The following is a 26,157-nucleotide window of genomic DNA, read 5'->3' on the forward strand; positions in this document are numbered from 1 at the left end:
TGTGTTTTTTTTTTTTTTCATTTATTTTTATTAGTTGGAGGCTAATTACTTTACAGCATTGCAGTGGTTTTTGTCATACATTGAAATGAATTAGCCATGGATTTACATGTATTCCCCATCCCGGTCCCGCCTCCCACCTCCCTCTCCACCCGATCCCTCTAGGATCTTCCCAGTGCACCAGGCCCGAGCACTTGTCTCATGCACCCAACCTGGGCTGGTGATCTGTTTCACCCTAGATAATATACATGTTTTGATGCTGCTCTCTTGAAACATCCCACCCTTGCCTTCTCCCAGAGTCCACAAGTCTGTTCTATACATCTGAGTCTCTTTTTCTGTTTTGCATATAGGGTTATCGTTACCATCTTTCTAAATTCCATATATATGTGTTAGTATACTGTAATGGTCTTTATCTTTCTGGCTTACTTCACTCTGTATAATGGGCTCCAGTTTCATCCATCTCATTAGAACTGATTCATATGAATTCTTTTTAATGGCTGAGTAATATTCCATGGTGTATATGTACCACAGCTTCCTCATCCATTCGTCTGCTGATGGGCATCTAGGTTGCTTCCATGTCCTGGCTATTATAAACAGTGCTGCGATGAACATTGGGGTGCACGTGTCTCTTTCAGATCTGGTTTCCTTGGTGTGTATGCCCAGAAGTGGGATTGCTGCGTCATATGGCAGTTCTATTTCCAGCTTTTTAAGAAATCTCCACACTGTTTTCCATAGTGGCTGTACTAGTTTGCATTCCCACCAACAGTGTAAGAGGGTTCCCTTTTCTCCACACCCTCTCCAGCATTTATTGCTTGTAGACTTTTGGATAGCAGCCATCCTGACTGGCATATAATGGTACCTCACTGTGGTTTTGATTTGCATTTCTCTGATAATGAGTGATATTGAGCATCTTTTCATGTGTTTGTTAGCCATCTGTATGTCTTCCTTGGAGAAATGTCTGTTTAGATCTTTGGCCCATTTTTTGATTGGGTTATTTATTTTTCTGGAGTTGAGCTGGAGGAGTTGCTTGTATATTTTTGAGATTAATCCTTTGTCTGTTGCTTCATTTGCTATTATTTTCTCCCAGTCTGAGGGCTGTCTTTTCACCTTGCTTATAGTTTCCTTTGTTGTGCAAAAGCTTTTAAGTTTAATTAGGTCCCATTTGTTTATTTTTGCTTTTGTTTCTAAAATTCTGGGATGTGGGTCATAGAGGATCCTGCTGTGATTTATGTCGGAGAGTGCTTTGCCTATGTTCTCCTCTAGGAGTTTTATAGTTTCTGGTCTTACATTTAGATCTTTAATCCACTTTGAGTTTATTTTTGTGTATGGTGTTAGAAAGTGTTCTAGTTTCATTCTTTTACAGGTGGTTGACCAGTTTTCCCAGCACCACTTGTTAAAGAGGTTGTCTTTTTTCCATTGTATATCCTTGCCTCCTTTGTCGAAGATAAGGTGACCATAGGTTCGTGGATTTATCTCTGGGCTTTCTATTCTGTTCCATTGATCTATATTTCTGTCTTTGTATGGACATTGTGAAATTATTTGTTCTAGTTCTGTGAAAAATACCGTTGGTAGTTTGATAGGGATTGCATTGAATCTATAGATTGCTTTGGGTAGTATAGCCATTTTGACAATATTGATTCTTCCAATCCATGAACACGGTATATTTCTCCATCTGTTTGTGTCCTCTTTGATTTCTTTCATCAGTGTTTTATAGTTTTCTATGTATAGGTCTTTTGTTTCTTTAGGTAGATAGACTCCTAAGTATTTTATTCTTTTTGTTGCAATGGTGAATGGTATTGTTTCCTTAATTTCTCTTTCTGTTTTCTCATTGTTAGTGTATAGGAATGCAAGAGATTTCTCTGTGTTAATTTTATATCCTGCAACTTTACTATATTCGTTGATTAGCTCTAGTAATTTTCTGGTAGAGTCTTTAGGGTTTTCTATGTAGAGGATCATGTCATCTGCAAACAGCGAGAGTTTCACTTCTTCTTTTCCTATCTGGATTCCTTTTACTTCTTTTTCTGCCCTGATTGCTGTGGCCAACACTTCCAAAACTATGTTGAATAGTAGTGGTGAGAGTGGGCACCCTTGTCTTGTTCTTGATTTCAGGGGAAATGCTTTCAATTTTTCACCATTGAGGGTGATGCTTGCTGTGGATTTGTCATATATAGCTTTTATTATGTTTTTTCATATTTTTAAAGGAATACATGTGCACAGTGATTAACTTACTGTTCAGTGTCTATGATATTATGATTATATAAATAATACTTGTAGTTGATCCCTTTCCTTTTTTGCACTAGAAGTCTTAATGAAGACTCTATGGGTTCTTTTAATCATAAAGCTTGCTTCCTTTGATGCTTAGACACCTTCTTGATTTTTTTTTCTTTTATAATTTCCCCACTTGTGTGTCTTTGTTATCTTTTTCTTGGTCTTCTTTATTCAGCTGTTATGTCTCTTAGAATGAAACATTTTCTCTTCTCTTTTCAGCATCTTTATTTTCTAGTTCTACTTTCTGGGAGATTTTCTCATCTTTTAATGTAATCATTGCTTTTACATTTTTACTGGTTTATTCTCTGTGGTTATTTATTTATTTACAAAGCATGGCATTCTATTTAGTTTTTTGTTCACCTCTCATTAATCCAGAGGTTACTGGATCTTTTTCCTCTTCTAACTTGATCATACAAAGAGATTTTAGCTTCAGACTGTTGTTAAATTTTTGTATTGTTCTTTCTGTTTTTAAAGAAGAAGATGCATGTGTGTTGCATGCATCATTTATTTAGGTATATGCCTGTTTTAATTTGTGTCAGTGCTGAGCATCAGCTTTTTCATTTGTATTTATAGTGTCTAATCCTACCTAGGTTTTGTTTGTTTTGATGAAGGATAACTGGGATGCAGGGAATATATGTGTTCTGGTTGCTGGAGTGTCAGAGACTTGCCTTCGTGATGAAAGACAGCCTGGCTGTATGGATGTCCGCAGCTCCCATGGCCTTTCTCAGAAGCTCTGGATGTTGCTGCATTGCCTTCTTCCTATCAGCCTCACTTTGCTTCCCTTTCAGATATTTGTATTGTCTTATTTTCTTTCCCCTAGAATTTACCAGAACAAGCAAGAAAACGAAACCTATTAACTATCCATCTAGAATTAGAGAATTCATAGTGTTTTCATTTTGGGTTATGTTTAGCCCTCTCTCATACATTTTTAAATTAAATTCAAGAAGATAATTTTGGTTTCCTTACCGTCCTTCTTTATTTGAAGTTATGACCTGTTATTCTTATCCTGGGAGACTTTTTATTTTATTTCGATGCTCTTTTACCTGCCATTTCTCTCCATGGACTAATGTTTCTCTTTCACTGAGGCTGTTCTATCTCATGTTCTTCAATTTCTATGAAATTGTCTACATATTTCCTAAATGTTTCAGACACCCTCTTGATGAATTTTCTGGATGTTTCTCCCTTTCCACTCTTCAGCACTGTTTCTAGGGGATATCATTTTACTTCTCTTAGCAAAGCCTTGCTCTTTCTTAAGTTGACGTTTCTTGGGAGCAGTGGTGAGCAGGCCACTCTACGCAGGTGGGACTGGCTGTGTGTAAAATTTAGAGATGCCTGCAGGAGAGGACTGGTCGCAGGTCCGTGTGGTTGGCTGGCCGGTTTTTCCCTGTTAGTCCCTTGTGCTGAGGGGGGCATTGCTTCTCACGTGCGCTGCCGTGTCCTGCAGCTCTGCACCAGGGCAGAACATAGACACCAGCTGGGGCTCAGCGGCACCTGAGGTTTCTGGGCCCTGTCTTCTGGGGGCTGCTCTTCTTTCTTCTCCGACCCAGGATCCAGGTGCTGCGTCTGTGGGTGGGGGAAGGTGGGTGTAGGTTTACCTACCTTTCTTCACATATTCTCTTCTATGATTCAAATCTTAATTATGAACTGGGTTTTTAATAGTTTCTTAAAATTCAAGTCCTTTGGGGTTATAACTATTAAGATGCCCTCTAAGATTATTACATTGCTTCTCTGTATGAAGAGATTTTGTTGAATTTTATGGGCTTCCTTGGTGGCGCTGGAACCTGCCTGCCAATGCAGGAGACATAAGAGACGTGAGTTAGATCCCTGGGTTGGGAAGATCCCCTGGAGGAGGGCATGGCAGCCCGCTCCAGTATTCTTGCCTGGGAAATCCCATGGGGTCGCAAAGAGTCGCACATGACTGAAACGACTTGCACACACGCATACAGAGGCATTTTAAGGTAAACATTATGGATGTAATTTTTAAATGAAGTTTGACCTCTGGTTGTAACTCTGACAACAAGGTAAAATGAGAATTGATGTGGATTAATGTGAATTAACATTTTTTTTCCTCCGAGATGTAGGCAAGGTTCAGTGGTAACCAAACCAGGAGAGAAGAGTTGAGGAGAAAAGAAATAGGCCAAACAGTTCTGGGAACATAGGGCCATAAATTTTGAACAGGGGCGTTGAAAGAAGGTTGAGAAGGTGAGTCAGGATTCTCTGAAGACTAAAGCGTTAACCAACAGTGGAGTTGCAAACTAAAAAGCAAAAAACAGAAATACCATTGAGGGCAGAGATTAGGGCTGTACCACAGTCATCAAGACAGTGTGGTACTGCACAAAGACAGAAATACAGATCAGTGGAACAGAACAGGAAGTTCAGAGATAAATCCACGTACCTAGGGACACCTTATCTTTGACAAAGCAGGCAAGAATATTCAGTGGAAAAAAGACAACCTCTTTAACAAGTAGTGCTGGGAAAACTGCTCAACCACTTGTAAAAGAATGAAACTAGAACACTTTCTAACACCATACACAAAAATAAACTCAAAATGGATTAAAGATCTAAATGTAAGACCAGAAACTATAAAACTCCTAGACGAGAACATAGACAGAACACTCTCCAGCATAAACCACAGCAGGATCCTCTATGACCCACCTCCCAGAATACTGGAAATAAAAGCAAAAATAAACAAATGGGACCTAATTAAACTTAAAAGCTTTTGCACAACAAAGGAAACTATAAGCAAGGTGAAAAGACAGCCCTCAGATTGGGAGAAAGTAATAGCAAATGAAGCAACAGACAAAGGATTAATCTCAAAAATATACAAGCAACTTCTGCAGCTCAACTCCAGAAAAATAAATGACCCAATCAAAAAATGGGCCAAAGATCTAAACAGACATTTCTCCAAAGAAGACATACAGATGGCTAACAAACACATGAAAAGATGCTCAACATCTCTCATTATCAGAGAAATGCAAATCAAAACCACAGTGAGGTACCATGACACGCCAGTCAGGATGGCTGCTATCCAAAAGTCTACAAGCAATAAATGCTGGAGAGGGTGTGGAGAAAAGGGAACCCTCTTACACTGTTGGTGGGAATGCAAACTAATACAGCCGCTATGGAAAACAGTGTGGAGATTTCTTAAAAAACTGGAGATAGAACTGCCATATGACCCAGCAATCCCACTTCTGGGCACACACACCGAAGAAACCAGATCTGAAAGAGACATGTGCACCCCAGTGTCATCGCAGCACTGTTTATGATAGCCAGGACATGGAAGCAACCTAGGTGCCCATCAGCAGACGAATGGATAAGGAAGCTGTGGTACAAATACACCATGGAATATTACTCAGCCATTAAAAAGAATTCATTTGAATCAGTTCTAATGAGATGGATGAAACTGGAGCCCACTATACACAGTGAAGTAAGCCAGAAAGATAAAGACCATTACAGTATACTAACACATATATATGGAATTTAGAAAGATGGTAATGATAACCCTATGTGTAAAACAGAAAAGAGACACAGATGTACAGAACAGACTTTTGGACTCTGTGGGAGAAGGCGAGGGTGGGATGTTTCGAGAGAACAGCATCGAAACATGTGTATTATCTAGGGTGAAACAGATCACCAGCCCAGGTTGGATGCATGAGACAAGTGCTCAGGCCTGGTGTACTGGGAAGACCCAGAGGAATCGGGTGGAGAGGGAAGTGGGAGGGGGGATCGGGATGGGGAATACATGTAACTCCATGGCTGATTCATTTCAATGTATGACAAAAACAACTACAATATTGTAAAGTAATTAGCCTCCAACTAATAAAAATAAATGAAAAAAAAAGAAAAAAAAGATTAGGGCTTTATTGTTGTTTCTTCTTTTTTTAGTTTTATATTCAGTCTTATGTTCCCTGCAATATATGCTCTTTTCTAAAAGGGACTAATGCATTATATTTATGTTATTTTTCCGTTTTCTTCCTAGAGAAAACTGTAAAAGGTAAATATGCATCTTGAGACAGACAGGGATGAAGTTGTGCTTTTGATGTAAATTGTTGTCTTTGAATATGGTAGATGATTACCCAAATTATTTAGCATAAATAGTAAACATTTGGTATCTGTAACGACACTGATGTATTGTGATTTCCATGGGGAAGGATGATGCTTTTTAGCCTCAGGCTGTTACCTAGATCACAAAAGAGTATATTTTAAAGGCTGTGGGCTTTGTATGGATACTATTTAATACTTTGGTCTAAAATATCAGTTTCCTTTTTGCATTCTTTTTATCAGGTAAATAATTTTTGTGATGTTGCTTCAGCATTTGTCATCCTCATTTTAACTGTTTTGGGATATGCAGTGCATACATGTGGTAGAAATATTCAAAGACTGTAGGTTATAGGGTCACTGTGTTCCCCAGTGGGCCGGGACCCCTCTGAAGGGTTCATGCCTCAGTCTGTGCTCCTGCGTGCCTAGACATCGTGGAGGGAGAGGGAATGAATGGGAGTGAGTCATCAGCATCTGTTTCTGTTTCTGAAATGGTAACTGGTCTTCGTTTCGGCTGCCAGCCTGGGGTCAGGAGGACCATTTCTGTTTCCTGGAAAATAATTTCATCCAAATGTAAGTTTATTTGCTTTGATATGGGCAAAATAATGTCTTCTTATTGTTTTACTTTCCTCTGTATTTGTAATGTCATTGTTTTTATTTCACATTTCAAGCTTTGTGATTTTTATCTTTTCCTTTCCTAAAGAAATGGATCTTTTGTTTACTTTTTCATAAAATTGGCTATTTATTTGTTTTATTTTTTGTTTCAAATTATTTAATTTCTGCTTTATATTTATTCTTTCCTCCAGTGTCCTTTTAAATTTTCTCTAGCTTTTTTAGTATGCTGCTTAATTCATTAATTCCAATTATTTCTTCTCTGTTATTGAAAAGTTTAAACCCATGAACTTTCCTCTGATCATTGTTTTTGACAATATTTCATGTATGATTTCATTTTGTTACTTTCTGTATATTTTGCACAGTCATTTGATTTTTCATTTTGGAAAGAGCTTATATTTTGACATTTCAAAGTTGTGCAATGTTTTATTTTTCTGCTGGTTTTATTTCATTCACTAGGAAATTTTCACATGCCCTATTTCTTCTTGGTCTGTTTTTGTTTCTGTTGAGTGTTCCTTTTTTATTTTCTGCATGCTTCACATTTCCTCTGACAATTTTGAGGGTTTTCAGACTGTGTTCAGCTTCTCCAGTTTCTTCTACAAATACAATTGTATATAATACTTAATTTTATACTTTATAGAGACTATTACCTCCTCAGTATAAACAATAGCAAAGTCCATACATTGCCAATTTCAGACATCACCGCCTCTTTTCTTTTTTTTTTAATGAGTTTTCTCCTTTTACTTTTCACCCCTAGCATTTTGGTGGGGGGCGGGGGTGTGATATGGCATCCTGATGTAGGAGTGAGAACGGGACAAAAGCAGAGACTTTGGTGTGACTTGGTTGTCAGACCTTTACCGGCGTCTCCACGTGAAACAATATCACTCATATATTAGCTTTTTTCTCTGACCTTTAAACTTGTAAAATAACAACCTTGAGTTTTCCAGAGTGTTTTTTCTTTTAATTGAAGAAAATATGTTAGAATTTCTGAGACTCTAAAAACTTTAAAGAATGCCATAAAATTGAGGCATTATCATCTTATGTCTACTGTTTATCAACAGCTTATTAGCACTGAAAATGAAGTTATTTTGTTAATAGTATTATTTGTAGCTTGTTATTTTTATGAGACTCAGTAGATTTTGACACATGACATAGTAAAATAACTTATACTTCTAATGTAGGAATTATTTTAAAGTCTCACATTGAGAAAATAAAAACCATAGCAACTTTGCCTGTCCCTGCTTAAATGTTCCAAATATTAGTAGGTAGGTAGAGAAATAGGGCTTCCCTGGTGGCTCAGAGGTTAAAGCATCTGCCCGCAATGCGGGAGACCTGGGTTTGATCCCTGGGTTGGGAAGATTCCCTGGAGAAGGAAATGGCACCCCACTCCAGTACTCTTGCCTGGAGAATCCCATGGACGGAGGAGCCTGGTGGGCTACAGTCCACGGGGTTGCAAAGAGTCGGGCACGACTGAGCGACTTCACTTTCATTTTTTTCTTTCTTTCAGAGAATACAAACATTCCCAATTTGTCATTTTTTTTTTTTATGAATGTCCTGGTGTTTTAGTATTCCTTTCTATGAAGATTCATTATAAAACTTTATTTTTTCTTTATATATATATATGATTGAAGTACAGTTGACGTGCAGTGCTGCAGGGGCACAGCAAGGTGGTTCAGTTATAGACACACAAGTATTATTTTTCAGATTATTTTCCAGTATATGTTACTTATTACAAGATACAGGCCATAGTTCCCTGTGCTGGACAGTAAATCTTTGTTGTTTGTTTCATATCTGTTCTTTTTAATTAGAAATCTAACATTCCATTAATACTGAGTCAACAAGTGGAATCAAAATGTCAAATTTTTTTAGCCTCGTATAATTTTAAACAGAGATACCCACTGTTAGAATAATTTAAACTATTTAAAGAAAAAAACCCACTCTTCCTGACAATATCTGTTATAGTCAGAAATAGATATTATATTTCTACTCATAGTACATTTAACATAATTTGAGTCCACATAGGTACAAATATATGCAAGATATATTACAATTATCCTGTGGACCAGTGACACTCGGGCTTACTGTCCTGATTCAGTGAGCTCACTGATGACGTATTTAACCTTTAACCCTGACCTGAGGAGGAGTGTGTATGGTGAAGCGATGCTGAGGACATGCTGGTCTCAAGTGGTTTCCCAGGTGTTCCAGCATATCTCATTTGATGTCTTACATCAAGTGAGAAAGCATTCAATGGGCAGTCTAACGACAGTGCAGCAGGAGACAGGTGGAATCCCAGCATTTGTTCTTTGGGAACAAGTTTTGAATGCATTCACTTCATCTTTCCTGGAGTAAATACATAGATTGGACACTTGTACACCAGCAATGTATCTAAAGCAATGAGCCACTTTGTTGCCAGAACCTTGTAGTGTTGTCTTGGGCAGGAAGGCAAAATCTCAGCCAAAGAAAAATATGATTGGGTATCATTTTACTGTTTTGAAAGGACATTATTGCTGGCTTCTCCCTTTATCAGTTGCAAAGAGATAATAAAAATAAATACAAGTCATAGCTTCAGTACTCCCTAAAAGAGTGACCATGTTCTCTGAATGTTGCAGGTGTGCTTGTGTTTAAATATTGATCTGAAGGACCTGAGAGAACTCTACTTGTAGTAGACGGTACAATATGTGTGGTGTGTGTGGTATGTCTGTGTGTTTATGTGTATATGTGTCTCTGTGTTAGTGTGTGTGTTTATGTGTTGTCTGTGTGTTCATGTGTGAACCAGAGGAATGAACTTATTCTGTCTTCAGAGAAGGCGCTAAAACATGTTATTGATTCCCATTGAAGAAACAAAGCAACATGTCAGCATCATGTTCACCCTAAAACCACATCAAGTCATCATGGGGGTTCAGCTCCTGGAAATCCGGTCATTGAGTTTGTTCTTGGGCTCAGGGTTTCTCCTGATATGGGGGTTCAGCTCCTGAAATCCGGTCATTGAGTTTGTTCTTGGGCTCAGGGTTTCTCCTGACATGGGGGTTCAGCTCCCGGAAATCTGGTCATTGAGTTTGTTCTTGGGCTCAGGGTTTCTCCTGATATGGGGGTTCAGCTCCTGGAAATCTGGTCATTGAGTTTGTTCTTGGGCTCAGGGTTTCTCCTGACACGGGGCTCATGTCCAGGAGTTAGTGAGACTGTCTCAGTCCAGTTGTTCAGGAATCATGTGTGGAGACAGCCCTGAACTTTCCTGATGGCAGAGTGGGGGTGAATTAGTGGGTAACCTTGCAGTGAAATGTGGACGGTGTCAGCAAAACGTCAAGCATTTTGAGGGCAAACAGGTTTAAAATACTGACAGGAAAGCAAATCAAACCAGGGCCACCAAACAGTTCTTTCTTAGCTCTTTTTGACCTATTTTGGCAGCTTACAAACTGCTGATAATACAAAGAAAATTAACTGCCTGAAGTGAAAAGTGAAACCCTGGTAAAACCTTTTCCAGCATTAAACCACTGGTTTGGTAAAGACCTCTCAGAATGCTCCAGACATTTTATTTAATTTTCAGAATTTTGTGCCCTGTTATTAAATAAAGAGAAAAATAGCCTAGTCAGCATGCATCGTGGTAAAAGCCACTAAAAGTTCATTCTTATGTCAGACCTTCAACTGAAAAATGTCTTGCCTTTCCGATCGGCACTAGAGCATAAAGCATACAGTGTTATGACCTTCCTTACTAGTTTAAGATAACTGAAATGCAAGTATGTGGAAACTGAAAAATAGATGTGAGCATTTTCCAATAGCACATAGATGTGACTGACAGTGATTTTGATTTGGAAAATGTTTGATTAGCATCGCTCAGAGATGAGTTGGGAGATTAATATCCATAGGTTCATCTTCTTTTAGGTCAGCTGGAATGAACTCTGGTTTGGTCCTGTACTCTGGCCTTACTCCATAGCTTCGTTGTCACATGATGCCCTTTTGTACATTCAGGGTGTTTTTTTTCTCTCTCTCTTTTTAAAGTAGCCTTTATTGGGGTCTAGTTGCTTTGCAGTGCTATGTTAGTGTCTGCTGTAGTGAAGTGAATTAGCTCTACATATACGTGTCCCTCCTTTTTGGATTTCCTTTTCATTCAGGTCACCGCAAAGCATTGAGTGGAGCTCCTTGAGCCACATAGCAGGTTCTCATTGGTTATCCATTTCATGCACAGTATCAGTAGTGTATATATGTCAATCCCATCTCCCAGTTCATCCAATCCCCCCTTCCTCCCTTGACATTCATATGTTTGCTTTCCACATTCGTATCACTGTTTCTGCTTTGCATATGAGATCCAGCCGTTGAATCTAGGAAAATGGTATGTGCATGCGTGCTAAGTCGCTTCAGTCATGTCGAACTCTTTGTGACCCAGTGGACAGTAGCCCATCAGGCTCCTCTGTCCATGGGATTCTCCAGGCAAGAAATACTGGAGTGGGCTGTCATGCCCTCCTCCAGGGATCTTTCTGAGCCAGGGATCACACCTGGCTCTCTTACGTCTCCTGCATTGGCAGGTGGCTTCTTTACCACTAGCGCCACCTGGGAAGCCTGAAAAATGGTATAGATGTGTGTTTTCACAAGGCTGTGCCCACTCTGTCTCTGGTTTATAACTTGATGTCGTTGAAAGTGAGTTATGTTCAAGCTGAACTTGAGGGGCCAGGTTGATCCCTTCGAGGCCCTTATTTCCCCCCAAATTTTGATAAAAAATGTTTTCTAGTTACAGAGCAGCAGGTATTTAAGCTAAACCTTGACATGCTTTGACTTCATGTGTCTTCAATGCTGTTTGAGTATCTAGCTCCACTGTGGTTCAGGAGCCCCACAGGGATGAATGCCAACTCATAATAAAAGCTGTAGAACTGATGAACAGCCTGTGTCGGATGTGAGCAGGGAGGTGATTCCTTCTCACTCAGAGCAAATGCAAACGTTTTTAGCATAGCAGGCAGAAGATGCCCTGCTCCAAATGGAGAGGGTAAAAGTGCTTTTTCTCGCTCCATTGTGAAATCTTGTCCTTAGTTAAAAACTATCAGTCCTGTGTGACTAGAGAGTAGGCAGCAGTCACTGGGCTAAGTAACAAGTAAGTCTGAAAAGAAAAAAGACCAGACTCTTTCCATGGCTGGACCCCTGCCTCCCCAGCCCACCATCACTCACCTACTCACAATTGTTCACCTCTTCCCAAGTTCAGAGATACCAACACTGGCACTAGTGCTAAAGAACCCACCTGCCAGTGCAGTAGACATAAGAGACATGAATTCGATTTCTGGGTCAGGAAGATCCCCTGGAGAAGGGCGTGGCAACCCACTCCAGTAGTCTTGCCTAGAGAATCCCATGGACTAGGAACCTGGTTACAGTCCAGAGGGTCTCAAAGAGTCCGACACAACTGAGTAAATAACACTTCTACTTTCCCAAATTCAAAGATACCAACTGCAGGGTTACAGGCAGGGTGTGGGCAGAAAGTCCTGAGCCCACTGAATATTGAAAAAGGTAATTTAAAAAGCTATTCCATGGCTGATTCATGTCAATGTATGACAAAACCCACTACAATATTATAAAGTAATTAGCCTCCAACTAATAAAAATAAATGAAAAAAAAAAGCTATTCCATCTCTTTAGATGGTTAGAATGTTTAAATTCATACAAGCTTCATATTGTTAAATTGTCAAAGACTTGAGATGGGGAAAGTTGTTACAGGAAACCATGAAAACTTACTCCTGCAGAATTTAAGGTAAGATTCCTGGATTGGGAAGATCTGCCAGAGAAGGGATAGGCTACAGATATGCAGATGACACCACCCTTAGAGCAGAAAGCAAAGAAGAACTAAAGAGCCTCCTGGTAAAATTGAAAGAGGAGAGTGAAAAAATTGGCTTAAAACTCAACATTCAGAAAACTAAGATCCTGGCATCTGGTCCCATCACTTCATGGCAGATGGGGAAACAGTGTAAACGGTAACAGACTTTATTTTTTTGGGCTCCAAAATCACTGCAGATGGTGACTGCAGCCTTGATCCTTCGAAGAAAAGCTATGACCAACCTAGACAGCATATTAAAAAGCAGAGACATTACTTTATTGACAAAGGTCCGTCTAGTCAAAGCTATGATTTTTCCAGTAGTCATGTATGGATGTGAGAGTTGTACTATAAAGAAAGCTTGAGTGCTGAAGAATTGATGCTTTTGAACTGTGGTGTTGGGGAAGACTCTTGAGAGTCCCTTGGACTGCAAGGAGTTCCAACCAGTCCATCCTAAAGGAAATCAATCCTGAATATTCATTGGAAGGACTGATGCTGAAGCTGAAACTCCAATACTTTGGCCACCTGATGTGAAGAACTGACTCTTTGGAAAAGACCCTGATCCTGGGAAAGATTGAAGGCAGGAGAAGAAGACAGAGAATGAGATGGTTGGATGGCATCACTGACTCAATGGACCTGAGTTTGAGTAGACTCTGGGAGTTGGTGATGGACAGGGAGGCCTGGCGTGCTGCAGTCCATGTGGTCACAAAGAGTTGGACACGACTGAGCAACTGAACTGAACTGAACTGAACCCACTCCAGTATTCTTGGGCTTTCCTTGTGGCTCAACTGGTAAAGAATCCACCTGCAATGTTGGCGACCTGGGTTCAATCCCTGGGTTGGGAAGATCCCCTGGATAAGGGAAAGGCTACCTACTCCAGTATTCTGGCCTGGAGAATTCCATGGTCTGTATAGACGATGGGGTTGCAAAGAGTAGGATACGACTGAGCGACTTTCACTTCACTTCACTTCTTAAACACTAAAAATTGTGTTGTGTGCTGTGCTTAGTCACTCAGTCACGTCCAACTGTTTGCAACCCCATGGACTGTAGCCCACCAGGTTCCTCTGTCCGTGGGATTCTCCAGGCAAGAATACTGGCATGGCTTGCCATGCCCTACTCCCAACTCCTGGGTTGGGCTCTTCCCAACCCAGGCATTGAACCCAGTTCTCCCGCCTTGCAGGTGGATTCTTTACTGTCTGAGCCAGCAGGGAGTCTTATAAATTAAATATGTACAACATTTTTTAAAATGGAAACTTTGCATTGAGATATGTAACACCTAGGACTTCTCAGTATATAAGGCTTGGTGGGTTTTCACAATGTTAGCCCACCCAGATAAGCACATAAGCAAGAAATTAACCTTTGCCAGGACCGAGAAACCACCATCATGCACTCAGTCAAGAGCCCTCATCTAAACTAAAGCAATATTCTGACTTTTATCACCCTAGATTATAGTTCTTTTGTTTGTAAACTTCATAGATATGAAATCATCCAGCATATGCTTTGGTGAGTGGCTTCTTTCCGGCAGTGTTTTATTTGTGAGATGCATCCATCTCACAAATGTGTTGCAGTAGTTCACTTGGTTAATATTGACAGAGATGTGTTGTGAGCATTTATTGTTGTTGAGTTGCTCAGTCATGTCCAACTCTTTGTGACCTCATAGGCTGCAGCATGCCCGGCTTCCCTGTCCTTCACTATCTCCCAGAATTTGCTCAAACTCGTTTCCATTGAGTCAATGATGCCATCCAGCCATCTCATCCTGTCACCACCTTCTTCTCCTGCCCTCAATCTTTCCCAGCATCAGGGTCTTTTCCAATGAGTCAGCTCTTCGCATCATTGCATTTCTTGGGGAACATATAAGGCATTCCAGTTGTATACATAGTAAGAAACATGGCTATTCGCATGAATCAGATGCATTTTCAGCCTTTGCAGATACTGACAAACTGTTTTGCTGTATGATTCATATACCATAAAATTCACACTTTTAAGTGTAGAAATTCGGTGGTTTTTAGTAATTCACAAAGTTATGCAACTATTTCTACTAATTCCATTTCATTTTCATCACTTTTTTTGGGGCCATGCTGCTTGGCATACAGGCTCTTATTTCCCCCACTAGGAATCGGACCTGTGCCCCCTGCAGTAGAAGGGTGGAGTCTTAACCACTGGACTGCCGGGGAGATCCCCATTGTCAAGTAGCCATTCCCTGCTGTCCTCCCCCCTTTGGCAGCTGTCAGTCTCCTCTCTGTCTCTGTGGATTTGCCTGTCACAGACGCCTGTGTAAACGGAGTCGCGCAGTGTGTGGCCTTTTGTGTTAGCTGCTTTTGCCTGCGTGTTTCCAGGGTTCATTTGTGTTGTAGCCTGAGTTCGTCCTTTCCTCCTTTCTATGACGACAGTACTTAGTGGTGTGAATCTATCAGATTTTGTTTATCCATTCATCAGTTGAAGGACATTTAGTTCTCTCCTTGTTTTGCTTTTATGAGTAAGCTTCTATGAACATGGCTTCCCTGGTGGCTCAGAGGTTAAAGCGCCTGCCTGCAATGTGGAAGACCTGGGTTCGATCCCTGGGTGGGGAAGATCCCCTGGAGAAGGAAATGGCAGCCCACTCCAGTACTCTTGCCTGGAGAATCCCATGGACAGAGGAACTTGGTGGGCTTCAGTCCATGAGGTCCCAAAGGATTGGACACGACTGAGCGACTTCACTTTCACTTTCTGTGAACATTAATGGACATATTTTATCAGACATATGTATTCAGATCTATTGAGTGTATAACCAGAAGTGGAATACTGGGTTGTATAGCTAGGTATCTAAGCATAGCATTTGAGGAATTGCCAAACTGTTTTCCAAAGTAGCGTCACCATTCCTGGTAGTCATATATGAGGGTTCCAGTTTCTCTACATCTTCACCAACATTTACCATGTCTCTTGGTTTTTATTATAGCCATCCCATGGGATGTGAACTGTATGTCATTATGGCTTTGATGTGTGTTTCTCTAGTGACTAATGATACTGGCCGTTTTTTTCTATGCTTATTGGTTATTTGTACATCTTCTTTGAAGAAATATACATTCAGATCCTTTGAATATTTTTCAAATTGGGTCACTTTTTTTTATTATTGAGTTGTATGAGTTGTTTACATTCTAGAGTCAGCCCATTATTAGATATATGATTTACAAAAACTTTCTCCTGTTGCATGGGTTATCTTTTATATTCTTGATGGTGTTTTGAAACACAAAAAAATTAAATTTCAGTTTTATGCAATTTATCTTTTTTGTATTTTTTCAGCTTCATTGTGGTATAATTGATAAAATTTTAAGATGTTTAAAGTACATATGGTGATGACTTGATATACAATATATACTGGGAAAGATTTCTCTCATCTGCTTAAAGAATTCATATATTACACACTGATTTTGAATCCTGAAGTTTTACTGAATTTGGTGATTCATTCTAACAGTTTTTTTTTTAAAGTAGAGTCTGAATAGATGCTGTCTTTTCTATTGTTGCTTATCCTTTTTGTGTCATATCTAGGAATTATTGCTTTCTCCAAGATCAAGAAGATTCAGGCATATGTTTCCTTCTAGGGGTTTCATAATTTTTGAAGTTTTTTTTTTTTATCAATTGTGAGTTAATTTTTACATATGGGATGAGGTATGGATCTAATTTTTTGTTGTACAATATTTACAGTATTCCCTTATAAATTTTTCTATTTTCTGTAAATTTAATACTAATGCCTCTTCTTTAGTTTAACACTAATGGCTCCTCTTTAATTTTGATTTCAATAATTTGAATCTTCTCTCCTTTTTCTTTGGTCAGTCTAGCCTGTGGATCCTGTTGTATTTTTTCAAAGAACCAACATTTTGTTTTGTTGATTTTCCCTATTATCTTTCATATTTCTTTCATATTCATTTTTGTTGTGATTTTATTTTTTCCCTTCAGATTGCTTTAGATTTAGCTTGCTGTAATTTTTCTAATTTCTTATTGGGAATGTTAGGTTATTGTTTTGAAATTGACTTTCTTTAATATATATATTACAACTGTTTCTTTCTCTATATGTACTCCTTTAAGTGAATCTCATAAATTTTTATATGTTTTGTATTTATTTTAGCCATCTCATACTATTTTATTGTTTTCTTTATTTGGCATAAAGTTCTTTCTTTGGCATATCGGTTTCTTGGGAGCATGTCATTTAAATTTTACATATTTGTGGTCCTCTCAAATTTCCTTCTTTTTCTAATTTCATTCTATCGTAGTCAGAAAGCATATAGTCCATGATTTCAATCCTTTAAAATTTATTGATTTTTTTCATAAGCTCACAAATATTCTATCTGGAAAATGTCTTCACAGCGTCAGAAAGGAATGTCCATCTGCTGCTGTGGGTGAGGAATTCCATAAAAGTCTCTTGGTACAGTTGGTTATAGTGTTATTCAGGTTCTCTGTTTCCTTCTTGATTTTTCTGTCTGATTTTTCTATCCATTATCAGATGTGATACACTGAAGATCCCAACTTTTATTGTTAAATTGTTTATTCTTCTTTAAGTTTTTCCTCATGTATTCTGGGGCTCTGTTCTAAGGTAAAAACATGTTACTATTTGTTACATTTTCCCAAGGAATTGATGCTTTTATTATTACGTGTTTTTCTCTGTGTCTTATCAAGTTTTATAGTACAATTTATTTTGTCTGATACTAGTATAGCCACTCAAAAATGCTTTTGGATACCGTTTGCATAGTATACCTTTTAAAAATTTGTTGTAAAACACACACAGCATAAACTTCACCATTGTGACAATTTTTAGGAGTACAGTTCAATATTAAGCTATGAAAAGTTATGGAAGAAACTTAAATGCTTATTACTAAGTAAAACAAGCCCATCTGGAAGGACTATATATTGGTGTAATTTCAACTAATTTCAACTATGGTGATCTGTAAGAGTCAGAGCTATGGAGACAATAAAAGTTCAGTGGTTTCCAGGGAAGAGGGAAGGAGGGGTGAACAGGCAGAGTGCAGAGAGTTTAGGGCAGTGAACCTGACCTGTGTGCTTCTGTGGGTACCTGACATCATGACTCTGACAAAATCCACAGCATGCTCAATGCAAAATGCAAACCCCAGTGTGGATTGTGGGCATTTGTTAACAGGAGTATCAGTCAGTTTTAACCAATGTGCCACAGCAATGAAGATAATGATTGGAGGGCTGATTCGTGACCTCCTTCATCCTCCTGTACTTTCTATCCCACTTTCCCATAAACCTCAACCACTCTAAAAATTAAACCTATTAGTTAAAAAAGTAATAACTTCCCCTCTTCCTTTTTTATATTGTCATTTTATCTTTGTGTGAAAGTGTTAAAGAATGAAAACAATGGCAGACTTGTATGGGCCACATAAAGGTGTTAGAACTGGTTCTGTAGTCAGTTCAAGGCAGGGTTTAGTTTTAACTTAGAACTGGTTCTGTAGTCAGTTCAAGGCAGGGTTTAGTTTTAACATCTACAAAATGCAAAGTGGTGATTAAAAAAGAAGGTGGGGGGCTGGAGGGACAGGGAAATGAGGCATGACTCATACATGCATGTTGATCTAAAACAAATAGACTGCTGGTTATTTTTCCAGCAAGGGTGGGTTTTGGGGATCATCGAAGAACTTATAATTTGGGGTCTGCAACCATGGCAATGCATTGGCAAGTCCCCCTGTGAAGATGCAGAAAAGAAAGCTTTTATAGAGTGGAAGGGAGGGTGGGTGGGGCAGTAACAAGGAGCCTACAGCTGACTTTCCATTGGCTGAGTCCAGGTGGGAAGAGAGGAAGTCTTCTCCCTGTGGGCTAGGCCGCTGTCACAGGGCTTGAGAGCGCCCCCTGCTGGTCTCCTATATATGTTAGTCGCTTAGTCATATCTGACTCTGTGACCCCATGGACTGTAGCCCACCAGGCTCCTCTGTCTATGGGATTCTCCAGGCAAGGATACTGGAGTGAGTAGCCATTCCCTTCTCCAGGGGATCTTTCCAACCCAGGGATCGAGCCGGGTCTCCCACATTGCAGACAGATTTCTTACCGTCTGAGCCACCTCGACTAACTCTGATTAAGGTTTCTGTTTTCTTTTATTTTAAATATACCAAGAATTATGAGGTTACCTTTGAGGATATTGGAAATGTTCTAGAACTAGATGTTAATAGTAATGATGACTGCATAGAATGCTTTTAATATTCCACTAAATTTTATACTTAAAATGTAAAATGGCTAAATGATAAGTTTTGTATTATGTCTTTTACCACCATGAAAAATAAAAAAGAGGATAGAAAAAAGTTTTTGAGTGAAGTTTTTCCAGAGGCAGTGGTTCAAAATAAAACCTGATGTTGCGTATTAAAATAAAAAATTCTAATATGCTAGTAAATTTGTTGAAAAAGATGCACACTACTATATGTCTTGTGAAATCTCTTAAATACACCGATAAAGAAAGTTCCTAAGAGTGATTGAACAGATGAACATATTTTCTAAAGAGTAGCAAAAATCAGGCTGAAATAAACTTTTGCTATTTAAAATTTAGGGAAAAACTGTTTGATGGATTAATGCTTACAAGATTAGGAACAAAAGCAAAATGAAATGGGAAACATAAAATTTTACACAAAATTTTACTCAAAACCAAATTTTCTTGAATTGTTTACTTATTACCAGGTACTTGTACCACTTAAATACAGATTAAAACATTCAGTCAGTTCAGTTCAGTTGCTCAAAGAGTTCAGTTGCTGCAAAGAGTTGTGTCTGACTCTTTGTGACCCCATGGACTGGAGCACGCCAGGCCTCCCTGTCCATCACTCACTCCCGGAGTTTACTCACACTCATGTCCATTGAGTCAGTGATGCCATCCAATATCTCATCCTCTGTCATTCCCTTCTTCTCTTGCCTTCAATCTTTCCCAGCATCAGGGTCTTTTCCAAAGAGTCAGTTCTTGGCATCAGATGGCCAAAGTATTGGAGTTTCAGCTTCAACATCCATCCTTCCAATGAACACCCAGGACTGATCTCCTTTAGAATGGACTGGTTGGATCTCCTTGCAGTCCATGGGATTCTCAAAAGTCTTCTCCAGCACCACAGTTCAGAAGCATCAATTCTTTGGCATTCAGCTTTCTTTATAGTCCAACTCTCACATCTATACATGACCACTGGAAAAACCATAGCCTTGACTAGATGGACCTTTGTTGGCAAAGTAATGTCTCTGCTTTTTAATATGCTGTCTAGGTTGGTCATAACTTTCCTTCCAAGCAGTAAGCATCTTTTATTACATGCCTGCAGTCACCCTCTGCAGTGATTTTGGAGCCCCCCCAAAATAAAGCCAGCCACTGTTTCCACTGTTCCTCCATCTATTTGCCATGAAGTGATGGGACTGGATGCCATGAACTTTGATTTCTGAATGTTGAGATTTAAGTCAACTTTTTCACTCTCCTCTTTAACTTTCATCAAGAGGCTCTTTAGTTCTTCTTCACTTTCTGCCATCAGGGTGGTGTCATCTGCGTATCTGAGGTTATTGATATTTCTCCTGGCAATCTTGATTCCAGCTTGTGCTTCCTCCAGCCCAGTGTTTCTCATGATGTACTCTGCATATAAGTTAAATAAACGGGGTGACAATATACAGCCTTGACATACTCTTTTTCCTATTTGAAACCAGTCTGCTGTTCCATGTCCAGTTCTAACTTGCTTCCTGACCTGCATACAGGTTTCTCAAGAGGCAGATCAGGTGGTCTGCCTATTCCCATCCATTTCAGAATTTTCCACAGCAGTCAAAGGCATTGGCATAGTAGGTAAAGCAGAAATAGATGTTTTTCTGGAACTCTCTTGCTTTTTTTGATGAGCCAGCGAATGTTGGCAATTTGATCTCTGGTTCCTCTGCCTTTTCTAAAACCAGCTTGGAAGTTCATGGTTCACGTATTGCTGAAGCCCCTCTTGGAGAATTTTGAGCATTACTTTACTAGCATGTGAGATGAGTGCAATTGTGCAGTAGTTTGAGCATTCTTTTGCATTGCCTTTCTTTGGGATTGGAATGAAAACTGACCTTTTCCAGTTCTGTGGCCACTGCTGAGTTGTCCAAATTTGCTGGCATATTGAGTGCAGCACTTTCACAGCATCACCTTTTAGGATTAGAAATAGCTCAACTTGCATTCCATCTCCTTCACTAGCTTTGTTTGTAGTGATGCTTTCTAAGGCCCACTTGACTTCACATTCCAGGATGTCTGGCTGTGGGTGAGTGCTCACATGATTGTGATTATCTGGGTTGTGAAGATCTTTTTTGTACGGTTCTTCTGTGTATTCTTGCCACGTCTTCTTAATATCTTCTGCTTTTGTTAGGTCCATACCACTTCTGTCCTTTATTGAGCCCATCTTTGCATGATATGTTCCCTTTGTATCTCTAACTTTCTTGAAGAGATCTCTAGTCTTTCCCATTCTGTTGTTTTCCTCTATTTCTTTGCACTGATCACTGAGGAAAGCTTTCTTATCTCTCCTGGCTATTCTTTGGAACTCTGCATTCAAATGGGAATATCTTTCCTTTTCTCCTTTGCTTTTGGCTTCTCTTCTTATCACAGCTATTTGTAAGGCCTCCTCAGACAGCCATTTTGCTTTTTCAGTCATTGAATGAGTAGATTCACTTTTTTTTTTTTTAATGAAAGATGCTCATTATAGCTTCTGTAGTAGTCATGATTTCTCGGCAAGTTTTTCTTTACATAATGTTTCATTTTGAAGCTGTAAATTTTCCTTTCTGAACTGTTCTCAGGAAAATTTATAGACTTTATGATTCTATCTATGTAAAAATGCATAGAAAGATGTCAGTGTTTCATGTTAAATGTGATCACATTTGAGTAGTTTTTAAATGTCCATGATGAGTATCTATTAATAGTAAAATTAGAATAAAACAGGAGCTCTTTTCCTTTAAGTACGTACAATTGTGTATAAACCTCAGCATGTACTCGTGGAGCATTGCTGCACTTAAAGGATTAACAGAATATTAATGGTAGACCGTAACTGAGGGCTGAGACCATGAGCTTTTCTTTTAGATCTCTATTTTTCTCTGTGTTCAATCAGGTATATATATTACTGCTATCATAAAAGTGATTTTTAAAAAATCTGACACTGAGTGATAGCCTCACCATGGATTTATTAGATGTTCATACAAGTTGTTTTGGTTGGGGGAATAATAGCTGTGATGGCCATTTATGAAGCAATAGCCATTGTTGCCAAACCCCCAGGGAATTTGACTTTGGAGTCCAGTGGGATTTGATTGCAGAAGTTCCATAGGACTGGGGAAACAGACTCTTGGAAGTCACAAACAAAACATTGTGTGCAGCCAGATGATGCTGGGAAGCTCTATGCCTTATGCCTGTTCTTGACACGCAGAGCATTTGTGGCGTTAGAGCTAGGTCTGTCCTACCCACACATGGACTGCTAGTTCATTGAACCCGTTTATACTAAGTTAACTGATTGCATTAAACAAACTGCAACAGGGCTTCCCAGGTGGTGCTAGTGGTAAAGGGCCTGCCTGTCAGTGCAGAAGACATAAGGACGTGGGTTTGATCCCTAGGTCGGGAAGATCCCTTGGAGGAGGACTTGGCAACCTCTCTCCAGTATTCTTACCTGGAGAATCCCATGGACAGAGGAGCCTGGAGGGCTGCAATCCATAGGGTCACAAAGAGCTGGACATGACTGAGGTGACTTAGCATGCACTTAGTACACAGCACAAACTGCAGCAGACTTGTGATTGATGAGCCAGATTTAAGAAACAGGTGATGTGTGTCTGGATTAAGAAGCGGATTTTCTGTATGCTGCTGCTTCTCTTGGCAGAGAGGACGTGACTCTGTCTCTTGCTGGTGCAGCCGGCATCCGCGTTGGCTACTGTCCGCAGCAGGACGCCTTGGACGAGCTCCTGACGGGCTGGGAGCACCTGCGCTATTACTGCTGCCTCCATGGGATTCCAAAGCAGTCCATCCCCAAGGTAAGAGCCTCCTAGGGTTTCCGGAAGGAGGGACCAGCAGAGGAGTGCATGGCAACATCTCGGGTCCCAGGCGAGCTCTCTCACCCTGTGATGAGGCTCTACGGTGTCAGATGAAGTGTCCCTGAAATATATTTCCAATATTGTCACACTGCAGTTAACACAAATATGTCTGTGTTATATTCATGATGTATATTTAGAATAGGTCCCTGCCCAGAGAAGAAGCCGTGGGTAGGAGTGAAAGCCCACAGCCATCTGCAGTCTTGTTTCCTATAGGACCCCCTCCCCCACCAAGCATCTTTTACTTTTAGTGGGCTGTTAATTTATATTAAAGAGCAAATAGCATAGATTTGGATACCCAGGGCCTGTGAAGAAGGACTTAGCTCATGTGTGGATTTGTTGGGTGGATGGAAAGGATGACTTCCTGTTGGGCGGGCTGCCAGCCGCATGCCTGGGCTCCTTTCTGGAGGGTTCTGCATCTCCTTTCTGGGGGCCCAGGGGGACAGATGTGTGTGGGGAGCCACAGAATCCCCCTTCCCTTCCGGGGTTGAGGGAGTGGGTGCCCCTGAGAGAATCAGAAGCAGCCGCCCTCTGTCTGCTTCCAGCTGCGGCCAGCGAGGCGGAGCTGACAGTGTTGACTGACAACTCAGGCCAGGGGGCAGCCTCAGACTGACAGGTGCTCAGGGCGTGGTTTTACCTCCTCTGCACCTCACTGTGGAGGGTGCGGGGTGCTGCTTGCCTGTCTAGACTCTGAAGTTGGAGCAGAAATAAGGGGCGTGTGGGATGCATTTTCAATGAGCTTCTGCAGGAGATGGAGCAATCATGGGGTTCCCAGGAGACAAACCCACAGCCGTCGCCTTCACTGGCCCATGAAAATTCATTCTCTGTGCTGCCGTGCCATGCCACAGCCTTCCTTTCTTATTTATGCTCTGTGCCTCTAAGTGAAACCAGAATGCGATCTCTCCATGTCCCTAGAGGGGTGCTAGTCCACTCACCCACCTCCCATCTCAATAAGGCAAAGACATGTGTCCGCCCAAAGGACCCTGCTCACCACAGTTTAAGCAGCTCTTGACATCCAGGGCTAGTCGCTGGCTCAGCCTTTAATGGGTGTTCATCTCCGCCAGCTCCCCTGGCTGGTTTCTGATTAAAGAGGTGGATGCTTGGCAAGTGCTCTAAGCTAGCTCCTCTGTTGTCCCTGGGGAAGCACGCCCTTTGAAAGCATTCTTGTTAAGACAGTGAAGCTTGCTGACTTCCAGAGCAATCACTTCTGATCCTTACCTGTCTTAGCTCGCTGTGCTGAGTGCCTCCACAGAGAAAAGTTATCCTAATGGTCGCCAATTAGGAACTGGCTTCATTTCTTTCATGAAATGGCAAGTGATTTTGCAGACAGGATTGCTGCTTGCTCAGAGGTTTCTAAGATGTCAGCACATGTGTTCCAAGAGGAATTAGCTCCCCTGATGACAAATTCCCCTCTCCTGTAAATTTTAGAAATATGTGAAATATAGAAGAGGCTTGTCTGTTCCAATGCGCTCATCACTACGTGACCAGAAGGGATTTTTATAAAAGAGCAGAAAACAATGGTTTGGTTATTGTGAACAAGGCACTCTTCTGTTTTACAGCATCCATTGGAGCTGCGCAGGGTGTATTCCTCTTTTCAGAAATGGTGGGATGAGATGGCGAGATAGCATCATTGACTCACTGGACATAAATTTGAGCAAAGTCTGGGAAATAGAGGACAGAGGAGCCTGGTATGCTGCAGTCCACGGAGTCTCAAAGAGTCGAACACGGCTTAGTGACTGAACACCAACAGGATAGGAAGCCACCCAAACCAGTGGCTGGGATGTGGGTGGTTTGTTTTAGGGCAGACAAACTCCAGAGTGTGGGTTCTCGGCACACTTGGGTGGCTGGTCGGTCAGATGGAGTTTCCAGTGCCCCGAATGGCTCGGTCTGATTTTCTGCACCCCGTGGGTAGCTGAAGAAGTGGAAACATCATGAGATTATGTCAGGGCTCCTCTGCCAGGGAGCTGTGCTGGGTTTCAGGACCCCCAGATCCCGAAGGATGCCCTCCTGGTGTCTGCGTTGTACTGGGCCCTCTTCTCCACCTGTCCCCACTGTCACACGACACCCGCCCTTCTGTCTTCTGTGATTCTGGAGGCAGGGCCCCTCTGGCTCCGGGGAGGGTCCGCCCCCAAGCGTCCCCCCTCAGAGCCCCCCTGGGTCTGCCACTGTGCTCCAGCGTCCTTGCTCACGTCCAGCTTGGGGTCTCCAGTGTATGGTTGTGTCACCCATTTCCGTGACCTTCCAAAAGTTCAGTTTGGTAAGAAAAGGATGCTGTCTTCATTCAGCTTGAATTTAGGCTCAGCAGATTGATGTAATCATTTAACTTTTTTTCCCCCCATTGTCCACACTGCATGGTTTTGGACTGTATCCCTGTCTGAGCCTGAATTCAGTTAATCCAATTTTTAAAAACTTACATGAAGTTATAACAAAATGATTATAACATGGTCTGGATTGCTAGAGACACATGTAAGAAAATTTCAGAGTTAGAGTCATATTCAAAACACCAAACCACACTGCCAGTGGGACAGGGCTGGGATTTCTGTATTTTTGTTTTCCCTGGAATAGATGAGGTAGGCCCTTAGCCATCTCTTCTTTGTTAATACCAGCAAACACCTTTCAGGGAAAAACCCTACTGCATCTTTCTACTTATTGTCTCCACAGATATCACTTGTCTCCCCAAATTTTCTTCTATTCACAGTTTTCTTAGAAGGAGCTAGAAATTATAAGACAAGAGAGACAGGGGCCAGAAGGAAATAGAGGATCAGAAGGAAGGCATTCTGCCTTAAGCCCTTTGCTCCTGTTTTCTACTTAACTCTTCATTTGGATCTTTTAATCTCATGGAACATTTCAATGTGGTTATTGACACATAAGCTTGTGGAAAAATTTTGGCTTTGGAATCAAATGGATGGTTGTATGAATCTCTGGGCAACTTATTTTGATTCAAATAATATTTATAGAAGTGCCATTATGTGTTAAAGATGGTTAGAGATTGAGGCAATAGAAGTGAATAATCCCAAATTCTTGCCTTAAGTGCAGTACAACTTCTAGAATTTATGGCAAGAAAATACCTAGTAGTGGAGAGGGGTTCCATTAACTATTGGCATTTTGGTGTTTAGATGGTATTTTGCAACCGCAGTGACTAAGGCATTACGTTTGCCATTATTTTGACAGGAGTACTAAGTGCAGGATAGACTGCAACAAAACACCTCCTATTAGACCGTTTCAGTTATTTTTCTGAAAACGTGACATTCCGAAAGTGGATCAGACTAATATGTCCATTCCTGTATACTCTGGATTCTTTGCTATGGTTAACCAGTCCAGAATTTGAAGGCTGCAACACTTAACCTTTTGTGAAACTGGAAAAGCATGACACACGTTTCCTGATTTCATAAAAATTATCAGTAATAGTTTGGTAGGTTTGTTCAGAAGTTCTCTTATGCT

The 26,157-nt window shown here is 40.6% G+C and overlaps 1 protein-coding gene across 1 annotated transcript in view; it reads left to right on the forward strand.

The window, feature by feature from the left end:
• ABCA13 (ATP binding cassette subfamily A member 13) overlaps positions 1-26,157 on the forward strand; it is a 335,379-nt gene that overhangs the window by 267,751 nt on the left and 41,471 nt on the right. Inside the window, exon 53 of the mRNA XM_070477641.1 lies at positions 22,509-22,659. Within this exon, the coding sequence (XP_070333742.1) occupies positions 22,509-22,659 (151 nt within the window). The remainder of the gene's footprint in view (positions 1-22,508; positions 22,660-26,157) is intronic.

This window comes from Odocoileus virginianus, chromosome 1 (assembly GCF_023699985.2).
Source record: "Odocoileus virginianus isolate 20LAN1187 ecotype Illinois chromosome 1, Ovbor_1.2, whole genome shotgun sequence".
NCBI lineage: Eukaryota > Metazoa > Chordata > Mammalia > Artiodactyla > Cervidae > Odocoileus > Odocoileus virginianus.